Raw genomic sequence first — 27,226 nt, 5'->3', positions numbered from 1 at the left:
TCTAGTATAAATATTGACATAATAATATATTGGTTACACGAAGGTGATCTAATGATCAGTAATTGAGAAGAATAATTCATGTTGACGCACTGCGGTAGATATTTTGAATTAAATGCATATTACATTCGAAAATTGGTTGATTATTTATGAAGAGACGTGATAATGAATATCGTATATAAAGGAGTGGCTTCGATTTTCGGATGCGTTCCCATGTTTATAACTAGTGACTAGAGAGCATGCTTTTCAATCGATTAAAATACAGGATTAAAAAGAGAAGGATCTCAATTTTATTGTATTTTTTTGGTCTGTTTCGATTTTCATACATTACACATTGTGGTAGTCATGACGCACGTTTAAAAATGAACTTGTAATAAAATTACTTTAGTAGTAAATAGGTACAAATTACAAAGGTTAGTTAAAATGATGTTACAACAACTTTGTAGGTGTCATGATGTGTGAAGTTTTAAATAATTGTGTTTTAAACCTTTAAACGTTTTGTTAGTCATTGCGGAAAGATAATTTTTATGTTCATGAGAATTTTAATGTTTTAACAGTTACATACGTAACTAATTCATAACAAACCTATAAAGAAACTACTTAAATTCCTTTTTTTTAAAGAGTAGAGTACATTGGAAACAAAATAAAGAGAAGCTCCAATTCAAAGCCTGCGTACAAAATATATTATATACGTACAGCCGAAGTAAATATGTATTTTTGAGGTGAAACTTCTTTAGGCGCGTAAAATTTCCATGTCATGGCAATACCGTCACGTCATGGAATAAAGCGACGATTTTGGTAGCTTCGAATCTTGCCAAAGAAGTTTCACTTCTGACAAGTGTGCTCGGCACGTACCTACGCTCTTTCTTTTTTTAATTCAATTCAATAAAATAGATACTCAATTACTTTATTTCTTTGAAAAGTCTATGTTTTTTAAAGAAACTGGCCGTCACGGTTATTAAAAAAATATTATTGTCTACTGTCTCTACATAACTAATGTCAGATTGAGTTTTTTATAAATATTTGGTGATATTTTCTGTTTGTGCACTTTGTTTATGGGATTATAATTGTGCTATGAAGGTAAAATCCTTGAATTTTATAAATGACTCAGTAAATAAAGAGACTACGAATTATTAATTCCCAAAATTGTTTGGTTTTCAGTAGGAAATAACAATAGTCAGTAATTATATGTTTCCATTAGATATAGAATTTACCACAGGCTTTTCTAACATGTTTCTAACGATAAAAGATGTTCTTAACCGTTATATGAATAAAGCTTAAAAACAATTTTGATAGTTTGAATTAAATTGCAGAATTATTTGTGTCATACAACAAAATTTCTCAATAAAAATTTCCTTCATTGAATTTTGATTATGCAATGAAAACACATGATATTTTTATTATTTTCAAATGGTTTGGCAATGAAGATCGACGTTTTTACCCTCATAACAGCACCATTAATACTCAATTTGCTAAGTTTCAACAAAGTGTCAACAAATACATTTCCAGGGGGTTTTCCTATTGTAATTAATTATACTTATGATAAGAGAAAGTTATAATATGGTGTGTATTCAAATGTGTCATGTAGGTAGTTACGCAAGATTAGTCAGCTATAAGGTACACAACGTAACTACAAAATAATAATAATACAAAAAAATAACATTAACAATTTTCTGTATATCATTACATGATCAAATACATAGTTTGCCATTCTATAAAGGACATACGGACAAATATTAATTTTTAATAAATTTATAATGAATCTATGAGAATCGGACGACATCTATTTTTCATACCTAAGTGATAAGAGTAAGGCAGAACAACGTTTGCCGGGACAGATAGTTTTTTCATAATTTTGTAGTAAGTACAGGATTGGTACACAGGCTATATTATATACCAAGAGAAAGCCTGGAACCTATTTTAATTGAGAGAAAGTTGATCTGAAGGCGAGAAAGCAAAACAGAAACATCTTAATATATATAAATCTCGTGTCACAATGTTTGTCCTCAATGGACTCCTAAACCACTTAATCGATTATAATAAAATTCGCACACCATGTGCAGTTCGATCCAACTTGAGAGATAGGATAGTTAAAACATGTAGGTACCACGGGCGAAGCTGGGGCGAACCACTAGTATAAATATAGAAACCATTCCTGTTATACGACTATACGACTCTATCAATAACAATTTAAGAACTTTATGTTTATATTAAATGTAGAAAGCATTTGATAATTATTTAATAAAAAATATGCAAAATAAAAGGCATATAGTCAAGATATCATGTGATTTTTGATATCTAATAGTTTTATTATCCTTCTAATATTATAAATGTGAAAGTTATAAATGTGAGGATGTGTGTGTGTGTGTTTGTTACTCTTTCGCGCAAATACTACTGAACCGATTACAATGAAATTAAGCTCATATATAGAGGGTAACTTGGATTAACACATAGGATAAGTTTTATCCCAAAAATCCCACGGGAATGGGAACTATGCGGGGTTTTCTTTGAAAACGCGGGCGAAGCCGCGGACGGAAAGCTAGTTCTTTATAATGTGGAAATCATAGATACCTACCTATTTATTTTTTGCATTACGCATTATAATGCAAAATTTGGAACTTACTCTTAGAATAAATCCAAATAAAGTCACGTGGAAAATTGACTTACTGTATACTTCTTTTTATATTTATTAGTCATACATACTATGGTGTACGATGATAAATCTAGTTGGCTCAAACATTTAGCACAACATACAATATGTCTTATTAATCGTATTTCAATAATGTCCCGTTAAATTATTTCAGTCTTCAAAACATAAAGTTCGCTCAAGCCGTGGAACGCCCCAAGTCTGTGGTTCGCTGGATCAAACTATAAGCAGTCCAGAGTTTCAAGTCTTGCCGAAACTTTGGGGTAGTAAAAAGGACCGTTCCAGCGGCCACAACACCGAAAAAACACCCAGAGACGGTTGCTCTGCGTCCGAATCTAATTTGGTACAAGTTTTCCTTTGTTACTTTGTACAATGTACAAGTTCTTATTACAACAATAAATAGATGATAGTTTCGTTTTATGCAGGTAGTGTGATACATTTTCTTTATAAAGGGACGAGCAATAAAAAACAAATAAAAAAAAGAATTTGTGATGTATTTGATGCGAAAGTAGGATCTGTCTGCTACTTCTTCACACCTAAACCACTGAATCGTATAAGATTAAATTTACAAAGACAGTTAGGAAACTGAGACGTTAGTATAATAGAGTTTTTTCAATTATAGAGGTGCGGTTACTACATAAAATAGCGTGTTAGGTAAACATTAAACAAGACTTTTAAATTAAAAGATAATGAATGAACCTATTCAACATTAATAATTAAGCACGTTTTTTAGGAACAGTTCGAAAAAATAATTTGAATGTATCGATTAGGTATCTATAAAAACCTGACATTTTACAGTTTATTTTGGAAATTTCCATTATTGCGCCTTCCATGCCTTCGTTTCGGTGTTTTTCCATAAGCAAAACAAAGGCAGAAGGTCATGGATGCTCAAAATAAGTTGAGTGCGGAATTTTTCAGGTAGATTTACAAGTAAAAAACAAAATGATGTTATCTCAATTACAGAGGCTAATTATTATTAATGTATATAAAATTCACTCAGGCGTCTTAGTTATAGAGGCGATAAATTGAAAGAACAAATTTCATGTACTACTATTTCATGGCTACAAAATTTAAATAAACTTGTCCTTATCTATTGTTCTTTTGCATGGATTAACACTTAAAATGTTTAATAATTATTATACTTACTCAGACCGTGGTTTTAGTACGTTTTAGAGCCGGTTTCTAGTTAGTCCGTGTTTTGTAATAAGACGGTTAGTGTTAATGTTAAACTCTTCATGAGATCTTCTTTTTGAACCGTACAGGAAGCTGTACAAGTTCTACAAAAATTCAAAGTGCTGACGAATGACTATACTTAATAAGTTTGCTACACTCGGGATAACGGTGTAGTGCGAACTTTACGTTGAGCAAGGTATATTTTTCAGAAAAAATTTCTTCAGCGCGATTTCCGATACATAATATCCGCTGTGGTGCTATCTCTACACTCTCTATGTAATGTATAATATTTACAAGTCCTCAATAATATTATTATATTGAGTCTGTACTTGAAGCGTCTGTTCTATAACCCCAAATATTACGCAAGGTTTTTCATCAGGATAATATATACATTGTAGTGTCCAAAGGTAATTGAAACTATTCCGTGATTAACAAGGACTCAGCGCCATCTCTATATGCCTGATGCAAATTATTTTGTAACCTGGTTTAACACGTTTTACCTTATAGTGTGATTTGAGAATACTCAACGCCATCTATTTGAGTACCAATGTAAATTATTCAGTCTCTTGGTACATATACACTATACAGCATATTATATAGAATTCAGGGAGCATGTACATACATATCCAGTTCAGTAGTTACTGAGACAAGCGCTCTAACAAACAAACAAACTCTTCAGCTTTATATTATACTAGGTTTCCGCTCGCGGCTTCGCCCGCGCTGCAGTAAAGAAAAACCCGCATAGTTCCCGTTCCCGTGGGATTTACGGGATTGCCTCATTTTCCCGGGATAAAAAGTAGTCTATGTCCTTTCTCGGGTATCAAAATATCTCCATACCAAATTTCATGAAAATTGGTTCAGTAGTTTAGGCGTGATTGAGTAACAGACAGACAGAGTTACTTTCGCATTTATAATATGTATTAGTATGGATTAGTAAAGATAATTAATGTACGAATGTCTGTGAAGGGTTGCTTTAATAAACAAGGCTATAAATTAAATCACTAATGTATTAATTAAATCAAAAATGTATTCCAATATTTTAAAGTAATTTTCTCTTGTGTAATAACATGCTATTGAGTCTCCCTGTATGGAATAAGTAAATAACTTTCAAGATATTTTGAAGAAGTATGTATTGAAACAATTTGATACTCAATAACAAACTACATATTATATATATTGTCTAGATTACTTATTTTTCTTTCATGGATGACATAATTTTATTGCCCTTATAGCGTGTGTTGATTGCAAATGAGATTTCCAACATGAAATTATTATGTTGCACTATATTTTATATGTCTATAAGAGTGTTTTATTTAAAATAGACAAAATGCAGATTATTTGTACTATGGTTTTCACTTTTCAACATTATTTAGGTTTTTAATGTTGGATTGAATTTTGAAATTCAACACAAAGACAATTTTAAAATATCAAAAAATTCCGCGAGGATTTATAAAACTACTCTCGGAATGCGTACGAAAAAAAAATCAGTACAAATATTTTATATTTTAATTATTGCATCTCATTCATGGCAATGTAATAATATGCCAATATAAACTGTTAATTTTTCTGTATACTTAAATTCTTATTATCATGCAAATTATACAAATAGAAAATAATTTTAGCCCAGCAAACGCGATGAGCAGCTCCATCTAGAAGAGAAAGCCGGTCAGGGTGACGACAAAAGCTCTGACAGTTCGCTCACAATGCGCGAACCATCGAGCCCTGAAAAAGAAAATGTGACGCGCGAAAACGAAAAAGCGCGCCAACGCTTACAGGGTCTGTGGAGGAATGACAGGGCGGGAAAAAGCGTGGCGTCTAAGGTTAGTGTTACCAGGTGAAATAAACTTAAATTAATATTAAAATTCATTTTATTCAATATTTTACTGAATTTAAAAAACTAACTTATTTAAATTTAGTTATTTAGCTTTAACTATTTAATTTATTTAGTTATTGCATTACTTTTGAAGCGCCATACGGGTTGATACATGGCATGCAACAAAATGAAAAAAATACGAAAAGAAAAATTTAAACGAATTTCTATGCCTACTTTTATTGTTCTATTCTTTTTAGAAGTTTTGGGCTTTCCCAAGTTATTTAAGTACTTAATACTGCGGATAAGATTAATTAATTTTGCCCAGAAGTATTTATTTTCAATAAAAACAAATTATAAATATTTCATTTTGTTTTTCAGAAGTCTCGATCATGTGAGTACCGATCTTATTATAAATTAAAGACACGCTTTTAAATATAATTTTATAGTTTATTTTTTAACACATTGCATTTGATTCGTTTAGGGAAAAAAAAACAAATGTGACAGTGAACTAATAACTTTAGACCTCTACACTACACCTAAAACTTAGAAGTTTATTAAAAGAATTGTATAGAATGCACATTCGAATGAACTAAACAAGGAAACAATTGCAGGCTCGCCGTCTGTCATGGACCTGGATGATCCGCTAACAAGGCAAATACGCGACATTCACAACAACACACGCAAGAGCGCGAGGATAATACGCGACTCGAGGGCGCGGCTGCTGCAAATACAAAAGGTTTACGGTTCATTAGTACACGTTTAGTAATTGTTAAAACTATGAACGTTAACATTAATTATGTACGTATACACGTTTAGCAATTTTTAAAATAATTATGTACGGATGTAGGACCTATGACGTAACGATACGTAGCTCGTTCAAGTGATACTGGTTATTTTAAAACTAGCTTTCCGCCCGCGGCTTCGCCCGCTTTGTCTAATACCTAATAAATTACATATATACTAAAACCTTCCTCTTGAATCTATTAAAAAAACTGAATCAAAATCCGTTGCGTAGTTTTAAGGGGATATTATGTATAATGTTACATTGTTATGTTTTAAAAGAGTAACTATGGAGTTTCTTGCCGCTTCGAAAGGAAGTGCTTTCAGAACCGTTGGTAAATTATTAGATATTTTTCTGTATTTTAACAATTCAAAAGCGCTAAACGAAGTCTAGTTGAACAAATAAATGTTTGAGTTTGATTATGTTTCAAATGTGTGTGTTAAGGTTAAGGTCGACAAGCGATTTGTAGAGTATCAAGTATTAGCTTTTTGCCCGCGGTTTTGTTCGCGTATACCAAAGACATTTTCATGGGAATGAGATGTTTCACCGCGGTCAAAAGTAGCCTTTGTCACTCTCTTGCCTCTTAAATATTTGCAGACACAACTTTATAAACACATTGCGACGTGAAGGAATGAAAAACAAACACTGTCGCATTTATATTATTAGTAAAGATCGTTGAAATGAAATGTATGTGTAGTATAGAAAAGTTTACTGAACATTGTTATTGGAGTAAACTTCATAGAAATATTATTATTTGTAAGGGATGGAGAAATGTATGCTCTTGGGAAATATACGTCGACAGATTGTTTTACATTTTCTATGCAGAGTGCCCTACGATGCACGTTTGGTACCTAAATCAGTATTATAACGTTTTTATACATTAGTACCTACATTGTACTTATTTAGTCGTGCCCCGCGGTTTTACCTGCATTGCTCCGCTCCTGCGGCTCCTAATTCCTATTGGTCTTAGCGTGCTCCGTTATGATTATAAATGACTAGCAATGCCCTGCGGTTTCACCCGCATAGATAGCGATATCGTTACAGTGAAAAGTCTACTATAGGTCGGACTATAGGTTTAATTTTTAATCACATGAAAATCATCTTTACCCCGTCCCGCACCACGGCCTTTTTTTTTTGTTTTAGTGGGGAAATCTTCCATAGATACCCACGGCCTCCGGGGGAGGGGCCGGGTTATGTCGGATTCCTACCGACCAAAACCCCACTGTGTTCCGTCAAGACGCATATTGGTAGAATTCCTCCGTGACCCCCGCGCTACGGCCTGCTCGAACAGTATACCTACTATTTTCTGTAGATTGACACTTTTAAAAATTCGTTATATCTTTTGAATGGAATATCCAATTCTTTTCATTTAAAAAGTATTTTGCTGGTATTGAAACAGTCTATAATAAAACATCATTTAATGGGATAAGGATTAATATATGTGTATGGATAACATGGTTTGATTACTGTCGGCACTTCTATTTACTTTGAAAACGTAAAAAAGTTGTTGTAGTAACATAACTACTGAAGATGGACATATGGTATCGCGGACTTTCTTGTAGATATTGATCCATTCTATAATACCGTAGAACATTTTTTTGTTCTATCTTCAATAGATTCCGCAGCGCACGCGATGACTGAAATTTTATTGAGGATTTTTTTACACCTTGGGTTACATTATTGCATTTTTGGTAAGGATCTCTAATTTTTTTGAAAATGCAATATAGCCTATGTTGCTCAGTAAAGATGCAGCTTTCTAATGGTGAAAGAATTTTTGAAATCGGTCCAGTAGTTTTTGCGTGAAAACCATACATACATACATACATACATACTTACAAACTTTTCCTCTTTATAATATTAGTATAGATAAATGGATTAGGTAATCGGGCCGGTTCTAAGGGCCGGTTCCTGATAGTAGCGCGTCCAAAAACAAGCAAACAAACTCTTCAGCTTTATTAATTTAGATTCGGAATTAAATTTAAATCTATACTAATATTATAAAGCTGAAGAGTTTGTTTGTTTGTTTGAACGCGCTAATCTCGGGAACTACTGGTCCGATTTGAAAAATTCTTTCGGTGTTAGATAGCCCATTTATCGAGGAAGGTTATAGGCTATATATCATCACGCTAAGACGAACAGGAGTAGAGCCACGCGGGTGAAACCGCGCGGAGCAGCTAGTCATAGATAAAATGCTAGAAATTGACATTTAATCTACGATCAAAAGAGCAAGGTTATAAGTTGGTAAAAATGTCGAAAATGTGTAAAATTTATTTTAAATACCGATGAGTGGAAATTATATTACCTTTGAAATCAGTGAAGCGTCACGTTATAACGAAGTTTTTGGCAAAAGCAAGGACCGTATTACATTATTATGGGCATGTGACATTTTACATTTTCACACAATATAAAATGCTCTACTTATTGATTTTTAAATTTATTTATTTTGGTGCGTAAAATATTTCAATAAGGAATGAATACAATACATGTCTTTATTATGCATTTGAAACAAATAAAATAATATAGAAAGAAACTTAAATCACTTGAAAATAAAAATAAATTGATATTTAACTCCATTTAACACTGATCAGATACATAAATAGGTATTAAATAATAATCTATTGTTTAAACAAATAATAATTTGGTAGATTCGTGTTTATTCGTCCTCGTACTGAATCAGGCTATAAATATAATTGTTCACATAATAAACTCTTCAATTATATCATTGCTATAGTTTTCGTGATTCAAAACAATTATATTGTTATCAACTAATCAATTTCTTCGTGAAAGTATTAAGGACTATACTAATTTAAATTCAACATAGTAACTATAATTTCTATTAGGAATTCACGATAAAATGGCTGTAGTTATAAATAAATTATTACTTGAGTTTCGTGTTTTGTCTGTCTCAAATTTTCTTTCTGTTCGTAAAAAAAATTCCACTAATATTATAAACGAAAAATTTTCTGATGATGGATGTATGTTTGTTACTTTTTCACGCAAAACCACTGAATGAATATTGATGATACTTGGCAGTGATTCAGCATAAGTACCATGAGTGAAGACACGTGTTTCCTATTGGGGTATGGGGCAGATGCATTATGCATACATCTGTTTCACTCGAACCCAGCACCCTTAATTAGTTAAGCACTATACCAAGGAGGTGATCGTAGTAACGGTTATTGGTATTATAGTAACAGTTTATGCTATAGAAATACTTACTTTTGCAAGCCGATTCCAGCGGGCACAGCCAGTTAAAATATAAAATTTCGTATCCAGAAATCAACGCTAACAGAAGCCGAAGTGAAAGAGCTAGGTGAACGAAACGAACTGCTTCTCCGTGAAATGGAGAGGTTTGATCGTCTCACCAGGAACATACAGAAGCTGGTTGGTGCTGAGGTGGTACAGATGAGGAAAACTAAGGAGGAGAGCATGCCTGATGAAATACCCATGCGTGCATATGGTATTTGATTAAGTTTATACTTGAAAATAGAAGAGTAAGAGAGAAAGAAGTAATTATTGTATGTTTGAAATAGGCTTCGTCAAAATCTAGAGTAAAAAGTATTTCAATAAATGTTATCTAAAATAACTACTTATTAGCAAATCTGCATCATTTTAATTTAGAGATTTTGTATACAACGAAATAAGCTTATGTATGTTAAGCACTTAAAAATATTTTTGCATCCTTACGTATCTTATTATTCCAGTTTAAACAACATAATATAAACTATCGTAATACTAAGAGACCCCAATGTCGTCTTCAAAGTTGACAACTATAATATCATTCGAGCAAATTTGACGAGAAGTCTATATAAGATCTAAGTTGTAGCCGAAATGCTACAAATTGGTAACTGCGGTTATGAGCTATTTCGTGAAGTGGGATGCTGCAGTTTCACGATCAGCCGTCAAACTATCTGGAACATCTATTGCAATACGTCTGTAATAATGTTCCAAATATTAAACGGTTATTGAATGCTTGGAATGAGGTTTTGATACGTATATTTTGTACCGTGTTTAGCGAACTGAAAGCTACGGACATTTTTGCATTCGTAAGTGCATAAGCCAAGCATCGTATGGGTAAATAATGATGATCAAGTAATAATTTTAATAAAACCACCTAATTTTTAATTTTTTTTTATTGGTAATTAGGTGGTATTTTGAGAAAATTAGAAAAGAGCACTTCATAATCGCCCATATTTAAAATCCCAGGAAAACTTTATAGGAAGAAAACCTACCAGAAAACTAAACTATTTTTATTTTTTCGGTTATCTTGCTGAGACTGATAATATTATGTCTGTTAAAAACATATTTACTTCCATCCTTACAATGTTTCGGGCTTAGAATAGTTATACTATTAGGATTATCTGGACTCAACTAAGTTTGGTATTTCAGAGCCGGCAGTATACCACGAGATGAAAATGAACCATCCAACCGTTGTTTTGGGATGCGCTAATCCGTTCGGTATAGAAAGGCAGACTCGAAGCAAATCCGTATGTCGATGTGTTTATAAAATACAATAGTTACAATTAAAGGGTCCATTAAAATTGTGTTTTTGTTAAGGAAATTGACCTGACTCGCAAGTTGAGTGAAAGTTACGATATGCAAGAGAAACTGGTCGCTGATAATGCGGATTTAGAGGTGAAAAGGTTAGAAGTGTTTTGCGCTTTTTGTTTTTTTCTTGGAGGTAAGAAATATCGCTTAGGATCAGTATTCTTTCTGATTTGTTCAAATTGTTTTCCGCTGGTAAACTGTTCTAATTTGTGTAATAATTATACGAAGATTCTTTTAAATTATTGAAGGATAGACTCAAAAGAGTATCGGGAAAGAAAGAAAGGGAAAATGCACGTTTCACACACTTTCAAGGTGAATATTTTATCTTGTAAACATCCCACGTCCCCTAATCACGGTATGATAATTCATGATACCATATTGAATACGGTATCATTATCTTCATATTTTCATTCGCTAATCGCGATTAACTTTTGTATTATGGAAACATCACAATCTTAAAACACCTTATAAAACAGGTTCAATATATTAATCAATTAATAGCAATACAAGGAAGTTACACAAAGCACCATAGAGTTGAGTACAGTTATAGACAGCGCTGTGTTCGACATTGATTATATTGACGCGTCTGTGCGTGAATGTATGCCTGACAGTGTATTGTATAGTCTGCCTTTTGTACCCGACTGTACCAGCTTCAATTATTGCTGTTGTTCATTGTATGAGGTTCAGGTCAAGACAAATTGCATCAGAGAAATGTTATTAGTAAATTGATTTATTAGTATAATGAAACAAATTAATGTGGTATTTAGAAATTTGGAAGTAACTATATTAAACTCATATACATAAAACAGAGAAAAACGAAAGAAAACAACGTAATCCCAATTTTTTATTCACAAACGATAATTTTCCACAGTCGTTATTTTTATACCTACCTACAAAGAAATTTGCTCATAAAACTCCGATCATTTTTTGATGTCATTTTCTTACATCAATTGCAATTTTAACTGACAGATAAGCTAACCAGATCTTAATATTTAAGTATACCTATAAATCTTACAGCATACATTTTTCATTTCAATACATATTCAACAGAATCGCAATAAAAACAGCACATCTTATACAATTACATATTGTAATAATTACAAGAAATCGAAGGTGCAATCATTACTGTTACAAATATGCCGATGTTTACAAACCGTTATGGATCTGCATACAATAATTGTAATATTAGGTATATAATTAGTTAGACTTCGGTTATTGAACGCAATTTCTGAAAGGTCGTGAAGAATATTTCAATTATTCTGGTTTCTGTACAATGAAAAATTTTGTATGCTAATACTATAATATTATAAATGCGAAAGTAACTCTGTCTGTCTGTCTGTTACTCAATCACGCCTAAACTACTGAACCAATTTGCATGAAATTTGATATGGAGATATTTTGATACCCGAGAAAGGACATAGGCTACCTTTTATTGCGAAATATGTACCACGGGCGAAGCCGGGGCGGACCTCTAGTATATAATAAAGTTTACTTTAAATGTAGGAGATAAAGAGTTCTTGTAGTTTGTACTTCTATTTATTAGAACTTACAATTAAACTCATGAGCCTTTTGCCACCTTTTGCCTATGAGTATCTACATAACACCTATTCCTACACCAATGCAGAATAAACAACACAAACCTCCTTTATTTATTTTTTCTTTTGTTTTGCATGACATTTATTTTTCATAATAAGAATGTTCTTGTCAACTCTTGTCAATTCAACACCAACCGTCCGGCGACAACAACAAAAAATGTTTTTGATAATATTTTAAGGAAATTCCAAAAATGGATAAAACAAGGTAAGAATTCCCTTACAGATATATACTATATAAGGAGTTGATGACAAAAGATCAACATTTGGAAAATTGTCGAGCGCAAATAAAAAGCTTGCAAGGAGAATTGAAATTACTGTACAATGAAAATACTAGCTTGCAGGAAAAACTCACTAAAAACAATCCTCAGGTACGTAACAGCGATCCAAGAAAGTTATTCTAATGAATTAATTAAAACTTTAAACTAAAACTTCAATAGTTATTCCTTCAACTAAATTGTTTGCTCCAGAACTTTTAACTCCTTAGCTATCTACAGACATTTTAATTATACCTGTATTTTAATAAATAATTGCTTAATGGACATTGAAGTATCAAGAAAACTTGAAGAAACATTTCGTCTAGTAAATTTATCGTTTCGTATTGACGTACTTATTTTTAACAATCTTACACAAGTCTAGTTGGCCACGTTTTTACAAACGCCACTTTTCCCGATTTCACAAAAGTTTAAAGCCTAAGTATCCGAAGAAAGAAAGCTGAAATCTCAACACGTGACACGCCACAGAAGTCTCATTGGAGCAATCGTAAACATTGAAGATTTAGACTAAAACCGTGACGTTGTTTACGGCTACGTGACTTTTATTTATTTGCTTACTACGTTAAGGACTCTACCTACCATAATGTATCATACTATGATCGTAATAGAATGGTGTCAGGGAAAGAAAATTGTTTGTAGTAAAAAGTATTAGGAGCATAATTCAAGCGTCACGGTTTCAGCAAATATTATTATTATACATGCCGTCGAATGTAGCGTCGCTTGCTTTACAATTGATGTGTATTTTTTACTACCCTACAAAAGTTTACAAATAGGTAGTAGTTAATTTGTTATAATGCTATGTGACAGAATTTAAATGTGATGTGATGAACAGATGGACGTCGAGTTGCTTTATTGAACTTGATTAGAATAAGATATCTATTATAACTTTCATAATAGATATTTGAATAGAACTTGAATAGAACTCTCCTATTATTCCTTTCTTAGAAGATTTTAACAAAACTTTTATTTATAGTCACAATACATAATAGATAAGACATTCGCCTAAATTGTCTTCTTGAATTTAGAAAATTAAGCCAATAATTATAAAATTTGTCTTTATAAATTATGTTATAATTGCGTAAGTTTTTTTTGTATGATAGCGAAATGCTTGACCACGCTTGTGAGAAAGTGTACTATATTCTTCTCAATATAGCATTTAGTTTTAAATATTTCTTAATATTATTTTCCTCCAAATGAAACGTAAAATGCTTCAAAATGTTCAAAAGGTTTTGAAAAGATTTATCTCCTGAAAAGCAATGCTTTACACCACTTATCAGAAGCAGACAGATTTCTATTTCGTATTTTCTATATTAGTGTTTCAAATATAAAATAAATTTTTCATTTCAGGGCGATGCCACTGCGATGAGCCAAGATAACCAACCACACAAATTAGATGATTGTAATAAAGTAAACAGTTTATACTTTAAAAAGTTATTTTGTATAAGTTTACGAAATTAATATCGTCACTAATTTCCTTCTTATATTTATCTCTCAAATTCCCAAGTTTTTGTACGTTATTAAAGATGTTAGAAGCCCTTTAAGTCACAAGAAAATAAGATAAAAGTTCTGTTGGATTTGCGAAATAGATATTCTTGTTTCATCTAGTTGTTAATAAATATTGATAGATTAACATTTTGTTTTACATTTAATTGAAAAAGTTGTTCATTATTTTTATCGCTATCTTATTACATGCTATTTTAAATTATTTTGTTGTTTAACATTTACTTTTTCTGAATTTTAATTGTTCAAACTAATTATTGTTTAAGGACGAAGAAATCGTTTGCGTAAAAAATCCTCAAGAGCTTATTTCACAACTTCAGTATTACAAGACATACACAGCTGATATTGTAAGTAATTGGAATTTATGTAAGAAAATATATCTTAATTTGTTAGTTTTAATTAACATTTTAAATTGAAAATTGAAGAAGTATCGACATCGGTTAAACCGTTTGCGCATGATGACATGACCAAGGGAAATAGGGAAGCATTTTTATAGAGATGATAATATTTTCTGGCTACTTTTGTATTTATTATTTATTATTATTTTATTAAAATATAGGTGATACGATAGTCTGGATAAAACGAATTCGATAAAAGCATTGATTTATGTTGTGTTTTTAAGTTTTTCGTATAAAAGGATTGGTTTTGAATTATCTTCAAATTGCTAGATTGTTTCGGCTTTCTTGTTTACTTGTAAAAAAGTAGTGTAACCAAACGTAATATGTACTTAGGTACATATAAATCAGACATTAATAAAAGGAGCTTTAGATAAATATGGTAAATTAGGTTAGTGTTTTCTATCGAATAGAATACCTTTTTTGTGAAATAAGGTAAATTTATTAGAATGATGAACGTTCACTGCATGTAGGTAATAAGAATGTTTAAATTGTTTAATATTGGAAGTAAATTGATAATTCTATTGCTGTTACTAAATAATATGCAAATAGATATTTAAAGCACGTTATCACTTAATTATTATGTAGTTCATAAAGTTAATAAAATTAATAGATTTCACCACTAAATTTCGTTCAGTAATTAAAATTTATAGTGCTTATAATATATTCAAGGAGAGAAATAATGTTAAAAATTTAAATTTTTCATATTTGCCACGGAAAAGGTTTTAATTAAAATCCTGTTGTATAAATGAAGTTCTCTTCTGGCCCAATAAATAACACATTTATACCGAAATTGATGAATTGCATTTTAATTAAAGTTTGCTATGATTTAACGATGTACGTAAAGATGATGGAGGCGTGTTATTTTACACTCATTTTGGTAATGAAATAATGCATTTCATGGTTGATTGATGAAGCTCATAAATCTAATAATCTAAAAATAGCTATTTTATACATAAAATTTAATGCTATTTTTATTATCTTTGTCACAAATTTCTCTCTCTAAAATTATTTTATGATAAACATATTTGAGCCGGCAGATTATTCATTATACACGAAAAATGTCGCCTACACTAATAAGAAACATATACTTAACATAAAAATAAGAAAATTGCTATAGCCTACTGTAGCGAAATTCTTGTTTATATTATTTTCGGAAATTTCCACGTAATTTCGAACGTTAGAATTCTTTTATGGTAAGGTAAATTAGATACTTACGCTAAAACGCAAATAAAAATTAAAGGCAAGCTTAATCCATTTCATAGTTAGATATCATAGATTCTATAACTATAATAGATCGTTATTAACATTTATGGTTACCAATACTCTTCATAAAGGATAAAGAAGTTGGCGTGCTAGAGTACGAGGTTCGCAATCTCCGTGCCGAGATGGATAGCGTGAAGGCGGGCAGCGCGTGCCGCGGCGGCGGCGCGAACACATGCTTTGAGCAGGCGGTAATGTGATGTGCTTTTTGAGTTTTTTTGTTTGGTAATTAGACTGTATTTTCAACCGACTTTTAAAAACAGGGTGCTTTTTCTTTTTTGTGTTTTAACCTCAACTGTTTCCAGCAACATTGTTGATCAGTTGTTGCTCTACTGGTGTTTACCATGAATTCGTATTCTTTCGGCTTATTTTCTTCCATTGGCTATAGAATAATTAACTAAACTTATGTTGTAGAGGAGAATATCAGATTTTTTTGTACCGACTAAATATTTAGCATCTCTTTTTATTGATAATGTCTTTGCCTACAGCCCGGAGGCCCACCAGTTCCACCGATGACAAGAGCTGTAAGTTAATAATTTCATACAATATATTTCATAAAACCCATTAATACCTCAAAGGACTAATTGGCTATAAATCACCCAATGAAAATGATGCCCCCAAATTAATTAATTGGCTTACCAAGATATATCAGTATCGCAATAAACACTCGAATTAAGCGGAATTACGATTTCGAATTAAGCGCGTATTCAGTTAAACTACCCTTTTAAATACACGTCAATTCGCATAAAGAGGTTGTTAAAGGAGAATATCCGAGCGTTTAATTAACATTCAGTTTTTCCATTACTTCACCGGTACCAAACGAACTATTGTGCGTGACATGTGCCTCAAAGAATCCCATTTTGTGAACGCGCGGTGCGGCAACGTCGCGTCACGCGTGTGATCCTCGTACGTCTCGTACATCATACTTGTGTGTGACGTTATCCGTCCCTTTGATGCTCTCTGTTTGGCTTACTATAGATGAATTCGTTTCTAATCATTGTAGTGTAGGATAATCTGAGGAATTGGTTTTGGTTGGGTTGTTTTTGATTAGTAAAACTATGGGATTATTAGGATGTCCAGTCCCATTGAGTTTTTAATGCTTCCTAAGCGCCCAACCGATCAATAACATTTAAGAACGAATTTATAAAGCTAAATAGTAAAATTATATGTATTTTTAGTGTGGAGTATGCCCTCCTTGTCCAGCACCATGCAATCCCAACCATCCACCTGTAAGTAAGCAAGCTTATTATTTTGTAATTCATTGTTATGGTATTTAAATAAAATTTACTCTGATATACCAAACTCATTAATTGTTGATTTCGATATCAAAACATGTTTACGCAAACAGTCCACTTGCAAATTTTCACTAATTATGTTTTTTCTCAAATTCTAAACCGTTGTGCAAGTTGTAAACACCTTTGTTCACTAATTATACATTTTTTTTCATCATTATTATTAATGAATTTCCTTATTCATTATTTCGCTCATTAATCTAGGTAAATTTTTTGCCGTGAATTCGGAAATATATTATTCAGTGGTCGTGTAAGAAATTGGCATTGTGCACTGAGCTAGATAACTTCACGGATTGTCTCGAAAACTTGACTCACATAAATGATGCAACGTTTTTACATTTTCTAGACGCCTGCCGAGAAGGAAGTGCAAAAGTTGACCATCCAACTTCGGCAGACCGAAGAAAACTTTAAAACTAAAGTGACTGAGGTGCATTATTCATTTTATATTGATTAACGCCGTTAGTACACCGACGCATTCGCGTGCGGCAGCGAATCTCTGCGAAACTACTGCGTAGCGAAATATCTGCGGAACGTTAGTAAACAGCCCCCCTAGTCAAGTGGCTTTCTACAGCCTACGTCAATCTCATACATTCGTAGTCTATTCTATTGAACGCTACGCTAACAGAAAGCCACTTGACTAGGGGGGCAGCAATGTTTTCGCAACTTTTTCGCAATGCGTCTGTGTAATGGCCATTTCGCAGTTCCTTGCGAAACAATACTGACAAGGACGCAACTATTTCATCTATCTATGTGCTAGAGTGAGACGTATCATATGCGAAAACCTGCCATACTACTGACAGATTTTTCGTTGTTTCGCTGCCGCACGCGAATGCGTCGGTGTACTAACGGCGTAACTGTAACCATGCTTTGATAAGATGGATATTTTTAGTTAAAACATTAACTATAAATGAATAATTCAAAAATAGAATATTATTTAACCGTCTGCCTGGATTTAACGTTCATATCCTCAGGCGTACGAAAATGATTTTTCAAAACCCGAAAAGGAAATTGGCTATTTTCTGCCGATACAAACAAATTGCCCATAAAATTGTGATATATTTTTATGATAAAGTGATTCTTAATTTCTGATTTCTCATTGATAGTTGATTACGTATTTATTTTCTTGATTTTGTTATTTATATAAATACAAAATTGAATAATTATGCTCAATGTAAGAGTAAAGGGATTATTGACCTTAGGTTTGAAACATAAACTAACACCACTTTATCCAAAAGTGCGCAATGCTAAGAGCGGAGTTACTGAAGAAGAAGGAAGAGTTAGAAAAAGAGAGATGTCAACACCGTGAAGTGCAAAACAGGCTTAGGGAACTAGAAATGAAGTTCGAAGGTCTGACAACACAAACAAACATGATGATGGGGACAAAGGAACAGGCGTTTGAACAAGAGGTCAATGTTAGGGCTCTGAAGCAGTGTTATAGGGAGGCGAGAGAGGAAATCGATGAACTGAGGCTGTTGATGAAGGAACAGAATGATCAGCTGCAAGATTATAGGGTTAAGGTACGAGAATTAAACTATATACTTTTTGAAATTAGTTATTAACAAAGGTGTACGATGCTAAGGTTTCTGAGGGTTATAACAATTTTGGTGCAGGAGAAGAAAGTGTTATTAATAGGCTGACAAGTTTATGAATACAATTGTTTATTTTTCTTTTTTTCAAATAGTACCTCCAAGCGCAACAATTAGTAGAGGAACAACGGCGTCAAATGGACATGATGGACATGGACAACTCTAGAATCAGTGAACAGATCAATTTGGAAATACAGAAAGTGAAGGTAAGCTCGAGAAAAAAGATTATAGTTAATTATGATTATGAATTGCATTTAAATCTCTTAAAAATATTTTTTTTTATAAAACTAAAATACTTCAAAATGTTATTTTTGTACTATATTTTTGTGGAAATAGTGACAAAAAAAAACTATTATCATTTTGGTGTAGTTGAAGTTCCAAGAAAAACTGCAAGAGTTAGCTCCCATACCGGATCTCTTGAAGGCGACTCAGATGAAACTGAAGGACGCGCAACAGTCACAGGCGATAGCTGAACACAATGCAGAACAATTGGCTAGGGAACTGAATTCAGCAAGGGAGAAGGTTTGGAGTATTTGATTTTTTATGTGGTTAAGAATTATTAGGGATCTTTATAGGTATTAGAGGTATTCTAGATTTAAGTGTGGTACTAATATTTCGTTATGTTTGTTATGTTAATCATTTTATGTTACTCTCGAAAATCACTCGAATTTGAGTAAACTTTCGATAATTATTCTATTGGATTATGAATGATTCATAATAGGATACAATAAAAATTTCATTTATTAACCTTCTTACGTCTTAATTAATTTTGAATCATAAACTCTTATCTACACTTAGGTAATTATTTATTTTTATAAACACTTCCATTCAATCACTGGTGTAATAAATTGTCATTTTAACATTTATGTTCTTTTATAAAATACACTTTTTATATTCCATTAAAAAATGCCTGAAAACGTATCAGTCATTCCGATATTGACGCGTGAAAAATATTTCTTTATTCATTTGGCTACTGTGAGCCACAGAATTTAATCTTTTTTCACACACACAGAATTTAATCATTTTCCTCTGGTTCTCTATTAAATTGAAATATTAATTATATTTTGTATTGATTTATAAACATGTACACGGATTAATATTTAAATTTTTTCCATACCCTTTGTGGTATTAAAAAAAGTTTTATATTATAATTAATATCAGTAATTATTTTTCTTTTCATCCATACGGTTTGTATCAGTAATTTCTTAATACGAATCTACGCGAATTGTTTTCTTGGTTTAGGTAAATCATCAAATTTAACCTATAAGAGATTTTTCTTGGTTCAGGTTCACGTGCTCTTGCACAACAGTTTGAAACCGCCAGAAAAGCCTCCAGAGAGGGGAGGAGATGAGAAGCAGATGGCGCTGCTGCAGCAGAGGATCGCACAACTGACGGAGAACAATATGACGCTCAAGAGTGAAATTGAGAGACTCAAGTGAGTTATAAAATGATAGGTTACAATTTCTGGGCAGTTTGGATTTGAAACCTCTTAGGTTTTGCCAACTGATGGAGAATTTCATACTCAAGAGGTAATATGCGAATCAAGAATGAAATAGAGAGACTCGAGTAAGTGATGTCGAAGCACACCCCGGACACTCCATACAAAATTATCGCTTTGACAGTCACACACAGAAATACATCCGTAAACAGCACAATATCTAACCATTTTCTACGAAAAACGATAATCACAAATCCAAAATAATAAAATTACTTTAAGTCAATTTGATTAATGTTGTCAATCTTCGTTGCGTATCGTCCCTGTATAAAAATATGGACCATTTTTAGACTGATCGTGCGGGGGATGTAAGTGTTTAATTTTGGCGGGAGGCGGAGAGTTTCCGTTCTGTAGCGTTTAGCTACTATTATGTATTCTGTGGTCGAAGCTAAGTTAGAATTTCAAGGAGACACTTTTGAAAATGTACTTCCTTTTGTTTTAAAGAAAGCTGACTTGGAAAAAATAGGGCAACAGTTTGAAAAATTAACCTCATTCGTTTGAAATAATGTGTTATCAGAAACCTTTTTACTAATAATTAATAGGTAATATCTTAACATTTTCCAACATCACAGGTATAGTAGAAAGATTGTTTAAGTTTGAAATTATCCAGATTGCCATCTGCTTCGATATGCGTAAATTTAACTTGGACATATAGTTAATGTTACTGACAGTTGTATAGTTCCCATAATATGGTTAGGCGAAGATGTGGAAACTTCTCAAAACTTTAGGAGACAGCGTACAGTGAATTGTGTGTAATTTAATGTTATAGTAATTCTACAGGTAAGTTTTCATACAGAGTAATACGATTGTGTCATAGAAATTGTTATACCAGTATGCAGGAATTTTGACTATGATTAATTGTAATAATATTATATTCCTGGATATTTTACGCAAAACTGTCTGCATAGTTCATAATAATAAAACAGATTTTTTAGAAACAGAAGGCAGTTTCGTAAAGGAATCGAGTTTTTTAGTTGTGTGCTTTGAAATTAAATTTTAAGATTCATTCGTCGAATAAGGTTCACAGGGTGGAGTGTCAGACGTTTGAGTACTGTGATTGAGTTTTTTTCCAGAAGTCGATCCTAGCAAAATTATTAGTATTAGCATTGTGATTCGTATGATGAGTAGAGGGGCCGGAGGCCCATATATTTTCTTCGGTTTTTTATTATTACCTTTATCAGTGCCTTATTAATTTCTTATCATTCAAGTCATGCAGTCCATTTGCAGAGGCATAGCTTCTGCAAATATTAATGGTCGGTAATGTTTGTTTGCCATTATGTGGCTCACCAGCTCGTTGATGAGTGTGGATAATTTTGCAAACAACTACTACTTTTTATGTGTAAGTAATTTACACTGAAATTAAATATGCACACATCAATACCGTGTCACGTCGCAGGTCGAACGTGATACGCATGGAGGAGTGCGTGCTCGCGAACGAGAAGCGGCTGCAGGAGAAGATGCACGAGTGCGCACAGCTCGGCGGCGAGCTGGATCGCGCGCGGGACGAAGCGGCGCGCGCGCTGCAGCGGGCCAACGAGCGCACCGACACGATCCGCAAGTGAGTGGGGAACATTAATGTGGGATGATAAGATAAAATGAATGATTAATTGATGTTTCTGAACGTGTGTAATATTAGTTTCTGAACGATGATTAGAATGGAAAAACGATAGACTATGACTACTATGAGTGAATCAATGAGTGAATCATTGGTATCGTGGGTGAAGACGGCTGTTTCTCTGTTAAAGAAATTTCTAAAAATTAAGATTGTGGTCTGAAAATAAATCTCAAGAAGTTCAAAGTGTTTTCCATTTGGCCCCGATCCTACATAAATATAGTAGAAAAAATACACCTTAAAAGGGAACCAATAAAAAATTCGAGCTCTGTAATATAATTAATAATTATGCATTATTTAACTAATGTTGTTTTTTAAAGGTGTATGCAAACGACTGTTGCTGAGCTGGAGAGGCAGCTGGCGTCCACTCGTGCGCAAGTTAAGAACGCTGAGAAGGATCGGGAAGAGGTAATATTACCCTACCATCAAACTCAAACTCAAACATTTAATTATTCAACTAGACTTCTTCTAGAAGCACTTTAGAAACGTCATTAGGTACATATTTTTAACATTTACCACCGATTCGGAAAGCAGTATCTACGGAGAAGAATCGGCAAGAAACTCCATAGTTGCTCTTTTTAATTATGTCAATTTTACAATTTAATTTACAAATTACATATGTAACATCATATATTATAGTAATATGCCAAAGAATCATCATCATCACAACACTTTGCCATTCTTTTCCTTAATTTTCTTTTAGTATACTCAAAATTTTTTTAAACAAATTTCTTCCCCAATACTAATCCCCCCAACCAGGTGCAAAGCCGCATGCAGTGCCAGATAAAGCGCTTGAACGAGAACTTCGAGCAGGCGCAGCTGCGCATCCTCGGGCTGCAGACGCAGGTGCAGACGCTGCGGCGCACCGCGTCCAGTACTGGGGACGGGGACGGGGAGGGGGGCGGGGAGCAGCAGGAGTGCGCGTGTAGGGCGTTCTTTGATAACCCGTGAGGTGAGTGGATATTGTAGTTCAATCCATATCCATACTAATATTATAAATGCGAAAGTAACTCTTTCTGTCTGTCTGTTACTCAATCACGCCTTAACTACTGAACCAATTTGCATGAAATTTGGTATAGAGATATTTTGATACCCGAGAAAGGACATAGGCTACTTTTTACCCCGGGAAATAGGATAGGTTTTATCCCGGAAATCCCACGGGAACGGGAACTATGCGGGTTTTTCTTTGACTGCGCGGGCGAAGCTGCGGGTGGAAAGCTAGTAGAGGATAAGGATGGGAGATAGGGATGGTGATTGAGATGGGGTTCAGCAGGAGTGCGCGTGTAGGGCGTTCTTTGATAGCCCGTGAGGTGAATGTGTTACTTTTAGTTATTGTTATACCACTATTAGCGGTAAGCCCCGGCTTCGCCCGTCATACCAACATGTTTAAACTATCCTATCTCTCAAATTGGATCGAACTGCACATGGTGTGCGAATTTTATTATAATCGGTTAAGTGGTTTAGGAGTCCATTGAGGACAAACATTGTGACACGAGATTTATATATATTAAGATAGTTTACCGGTTTATGGGGATAGGGATGAGAGTGGAGATGGGGATCATTAAGTGTACCCATGTAGAGCGTTCTTTAATAATAATCCGTGGCAGATGGTGAGAGGATGTATGAGCGATGTGATAGTGGATAGAGTTTTTTTTAAATATGGGGGGAAATTTAATGTGAGTTTTTCGGTGGTAGCATTGTAGGGCTTGAATGATAATGCGGCTTTTGGTTAGTAGCATGTAATGATGTGAAATATCTAGATGTGTTCTTATTTAAAAATGTAGTTCTTAATAAAATACCCGCTATATTCATTTTGTGAAATTTCTGTACAAAAATGATAGTCTTTAAAATTTTCGTGTATTACGTTTCTAGGTAAAAGGAGTGCTCCTGTAAATCCTCGTTTGATGAGCCGGATTTAAACTTTAATATAATACTACTTATATTTTAAATTGTTAAAAAATGCAAAAAGAAATTGGCCATGATTCAGAAACTTGTAAAATCGCTACTGCGAAGGGATTAAGACCAATTTTTTATCTAGTCTTCCACATTTTAATAGGAACTAAGGTTTCGTGTAAATTTGAAACCTTTTTAAATTTATATTTGCATAAAATTATAGAAAATAATATAACCATATGAAATTATTTGCAAATTGTGGTTGAAGTGATGGATGTATGAATATTCGAATTGGTGGTTAATTGATTTATTGGAGATTTTATAATGAGTCCGTTTTTGCTCGAATATCAGGGAAAATTTCACTATAAACAATGCAATATGGATTGATTTTAAATTGAAAAAGGTGGTTAAGAACACGATTGTATTTCTTTTTTTATTGGTGAAGATTTTTAAAACGCTAGGATTTCCCATAAATGTTCCCTCACTTTATGCTTTGACTACAATAAAACATTCAATAAATTTGTTGTTAATTATTGCCTGTTACTGTATCTATTTTAGTTATAAATCTGTAGGTATTACTTATGTATAAAATAAACAATATTGTTATTTTTTTATATTTCAATCCTGTACCGTGGAAGCGTCGCCTGCTGTTTATTATGTAATACAATATTATCATGTGACCATTATTATTGAAATAAAAAACTTATCAATTTTAAAATTGTGTTTATTTTTCGTAATTCTTATAACCTATATTAATAATCACTTACATAACAAAACTGGACTTTAAATAGGTAACAAAAATGCATATTTTCGATTTTTTTCCTATAACGTCTAAGGTCACAATTCAACAACAGTTATATAACAACATTAATTTACATAAACAAACAAAACAAATCTAAATTTATATCTTTGGATTAAAAAAAAAATTGTCTGTCTGTAAAGTCGGTTTACTGACGATAGTTGAACGTGACAACGTCCGATTGTGCCTCTTTGTCGCTCGTTCCGCGCTCTCGCTTGCACTTCAAGCCTTACATGGAACGCCTCAGAGAAGGTAACGCCGCATGAGTCATGTTTTTTCGTGCGTGCAGCCGGCTCTATCGAATTATAAGACGTTGTCACGTCAAAAAGGCGCAATTATTCTAAATTATTGTCTTTCTAACTTTGCATTACTCGACCAGTCTGTAGAATATACATGAATCACATCATACCTATGTACTTGGTACATTTTGTAAAAACATGTATTGGTAAGTACCTATTGTATTGATAAAAGTTTTCACTCACGGAAAGTTTAATTTTGTCGTGAATTAAATATAAAAATCGATATACATCTCACTATTGTATCGATATATTTTTTGGAAAGTTTTCTTACGAAAAGTTTAATTTTGTCGTAATTTGATTAATATAAAAATCGATATGCATCCATTTATTCAACAATATTTTTCAATCTATAACCAACAAGGAACAAGACCTAAATGTTCAAATAAAACTACGACTAGTATCTAGTAAGTTGCAAACAATGCAAATAGCGCTTGCCCAAAAAAGTATCGACAAATACTTCCCGAAAACTGGCAACACGATTAAAAAATCAACAGATTTTTCGCATCAATATTGCATGTACATTTTGAATAAATCCTACAATAAAAAGAAAGAACAATGAAGCCGAAAAAGAACACCTTTTCTGAAAAATATTCCTATATAGACCGGGAGATACTGACACAAAATTTCGAGTCATTTGTAACAGGATGGCGGTTCTACAGGGGTCTTAGTACGCAATGACAAAAAGAAAAACGATGGTGTGAACACTGGTACCGGCGGCTTAGTCGCGTGGGCGTAAGTCGAACTCGTCGTAAAAATAGCGAAAGTCAAACGATTTGTAACACAATAATTTTAGAATTTACCGATAGCCCATAAAAAAGAAGTAGGCGGTAGTGTCATGCCATACTTTTCCGGTGTGACTTACAGCCCGCCATACCGACGCAAATGTGTTGATTTAAAAAAAAACAATTCAACCATTTGTACCAGGCTAACTTTTGCACAGGTAACCATCGTCGTGTAGCCATTTACGAAAATCACCATACCATACTTTTCGGACGATTCCAAATGGTCGCCATACCGCCGAAAATCTGCAAAAATTTTTTTTTTCGCCAAACTTTTTGTACCAGTATTGCATTTGGATTTTTGGAGAGTATTTGATAAAATGTGACCATTATTATATTTGCCATACTTCTAGTAGGGGGAAAAAGTGCTGCCATACTTCATAAATAAATTTATTATTAATTTATAGAAGTGAAGATTTCTACCACCTAGATCTTTGAAATTTTGTATTTATATTTGTTGAACCTCAAACTTATAGGAAAGATTAATGCCATACTGTTACAAATCGTTCAAAATACGAATAAAATCATACAATAAAAAAAAATCTTATACACATTCGCCACCTCCCACAGGTATGGCATAATCAGACTTCTATTTATAATCATTCAGGAGTTGTTGAAAAAAAACTTAGGGTGTTACAAATGGTTCGGCGAAAAAAAAAATTTGCAGATTTTCGGCGGTATGGCGACCATTTGGAATCGTCCGAAAAGTATGGCATGGTGATTTTCGTAAATGGCTGCACGACGATGGTTACCTGTGCAAAAGTTAGCCTGGTACAAATGGTTGAATTGTTTTTTTTAAATCAACACATTCGCGTCGGTATGGCGGGCTGTAAGTCACACCGGAAAAGTATGGCATGATACTACCGCCTACTTCTTTTTTATGGGCTATCGGTAAATTCTAAAATTTTTGTGTTACAAATCGTTTGACTTCGCTATTTTTCCGACGAGTTCGACTAACGCCCACGCGACTAAGCCGCCGGTACCAGCGTTCACACCATCGTTTTTCTTTTTGTCATTGCGTACTAAGACCCCTGTAGAACCGCCATCCTGTTACAAATGACTCGAAATTTTGTGTCAGTATCTCCCGGTCTAATATTTTCGATTTTGTAGCGTCCAACGTACAGGACGTTGCATTAAAAATTCCGAAAAGCTTCTGCTATATCCCTGTGTAATTGTAATATTTGAGCTTGCAATATTTATATTGTTTGCGAAGCCTTCGGCTATTCTCTATTGTCGATCATATCCCTATTGTAGCGATGCGAAATTTTAACAATGTGTGCCCAGCTTACAAGTCCATAATATATTGGTATCAAGTTGTTTAGTACTGGCGTACTTAATCATTTTTTTTATACAAAATGTTTTATGAATTTATTCAATAATCAGCCGGTATTAATTTATAGTTGTAGCGCATTTATGAAATAAATATAGGTACTTAGATAAGTTTCTAAAACTGCAACAAGTAAACACACTTGTATTTCATATTCAAC

General features: G+C 33.2%; 1 protein-coding gene across 1 annotated transcript; it reads left to right on the top strand.

Annotated features, from left to right (window-relative positions):
- The first annotated feature begins 1,071 nt into the window (after positions 1-1,071).
- LOC149911337 (uncharacterized) lies at positions 1,072-22,920 on the top strand. Its single transcript, XM_090106583.1, has 22 exons — positions 1,072-1,077; positions 2,802-2,987; positions 5,440-5,637; positions 6,009-6,021; positions 6,242-6,366; positions 9,688-9,871; positions 10,801-10,898; positions 10,969-11,054; positions 12,778-12,922; positions 14,174-14,233; positions 14,593-14,673; positions 16,059-16,175; positions 16,473-16,508; positions 17,163-17,213; positions 17,623-17,703; positions 18,512-18,793; positions 18,958-19,068; positions 19,232-19,384; positions 20,149-20,297; positions 21,754-21,915; positions 22,290-22,377; positions 22,729-22,920. The coding sequence occupies exons 1-22, from the start codon at positions 1,072-1,074 to the stop codon at positions 22,918-22,920; spliced, it is 2,604 nt and encodes an 867-aa protein (XP_089962709.1).
- The last annotated feature ends 4,306 nt before the right edge of the window (positions 22,921-27,226 follow it).

Source organism: Colias eurytheme, chromosome 1 (assembly GCF_061535395.1).
Source record: "Colias eurytheme isolate Ceu_HAF_F1 chromosome 1, ilColEury1 Martin Lab GWU primary, whole genome shotgun sequence".
Lineage (NCBI taxonomy): Eukaryota > Metazoa > Arthropoda > Insecta > Lepidoptera > Pieridae > Colias > Colias eurytheme.
The sequence above is the reverse complement of the archived record's forward strand: the minus strand, read 5'-3'. Positions and strand labels throughout refer to the sequence as shown.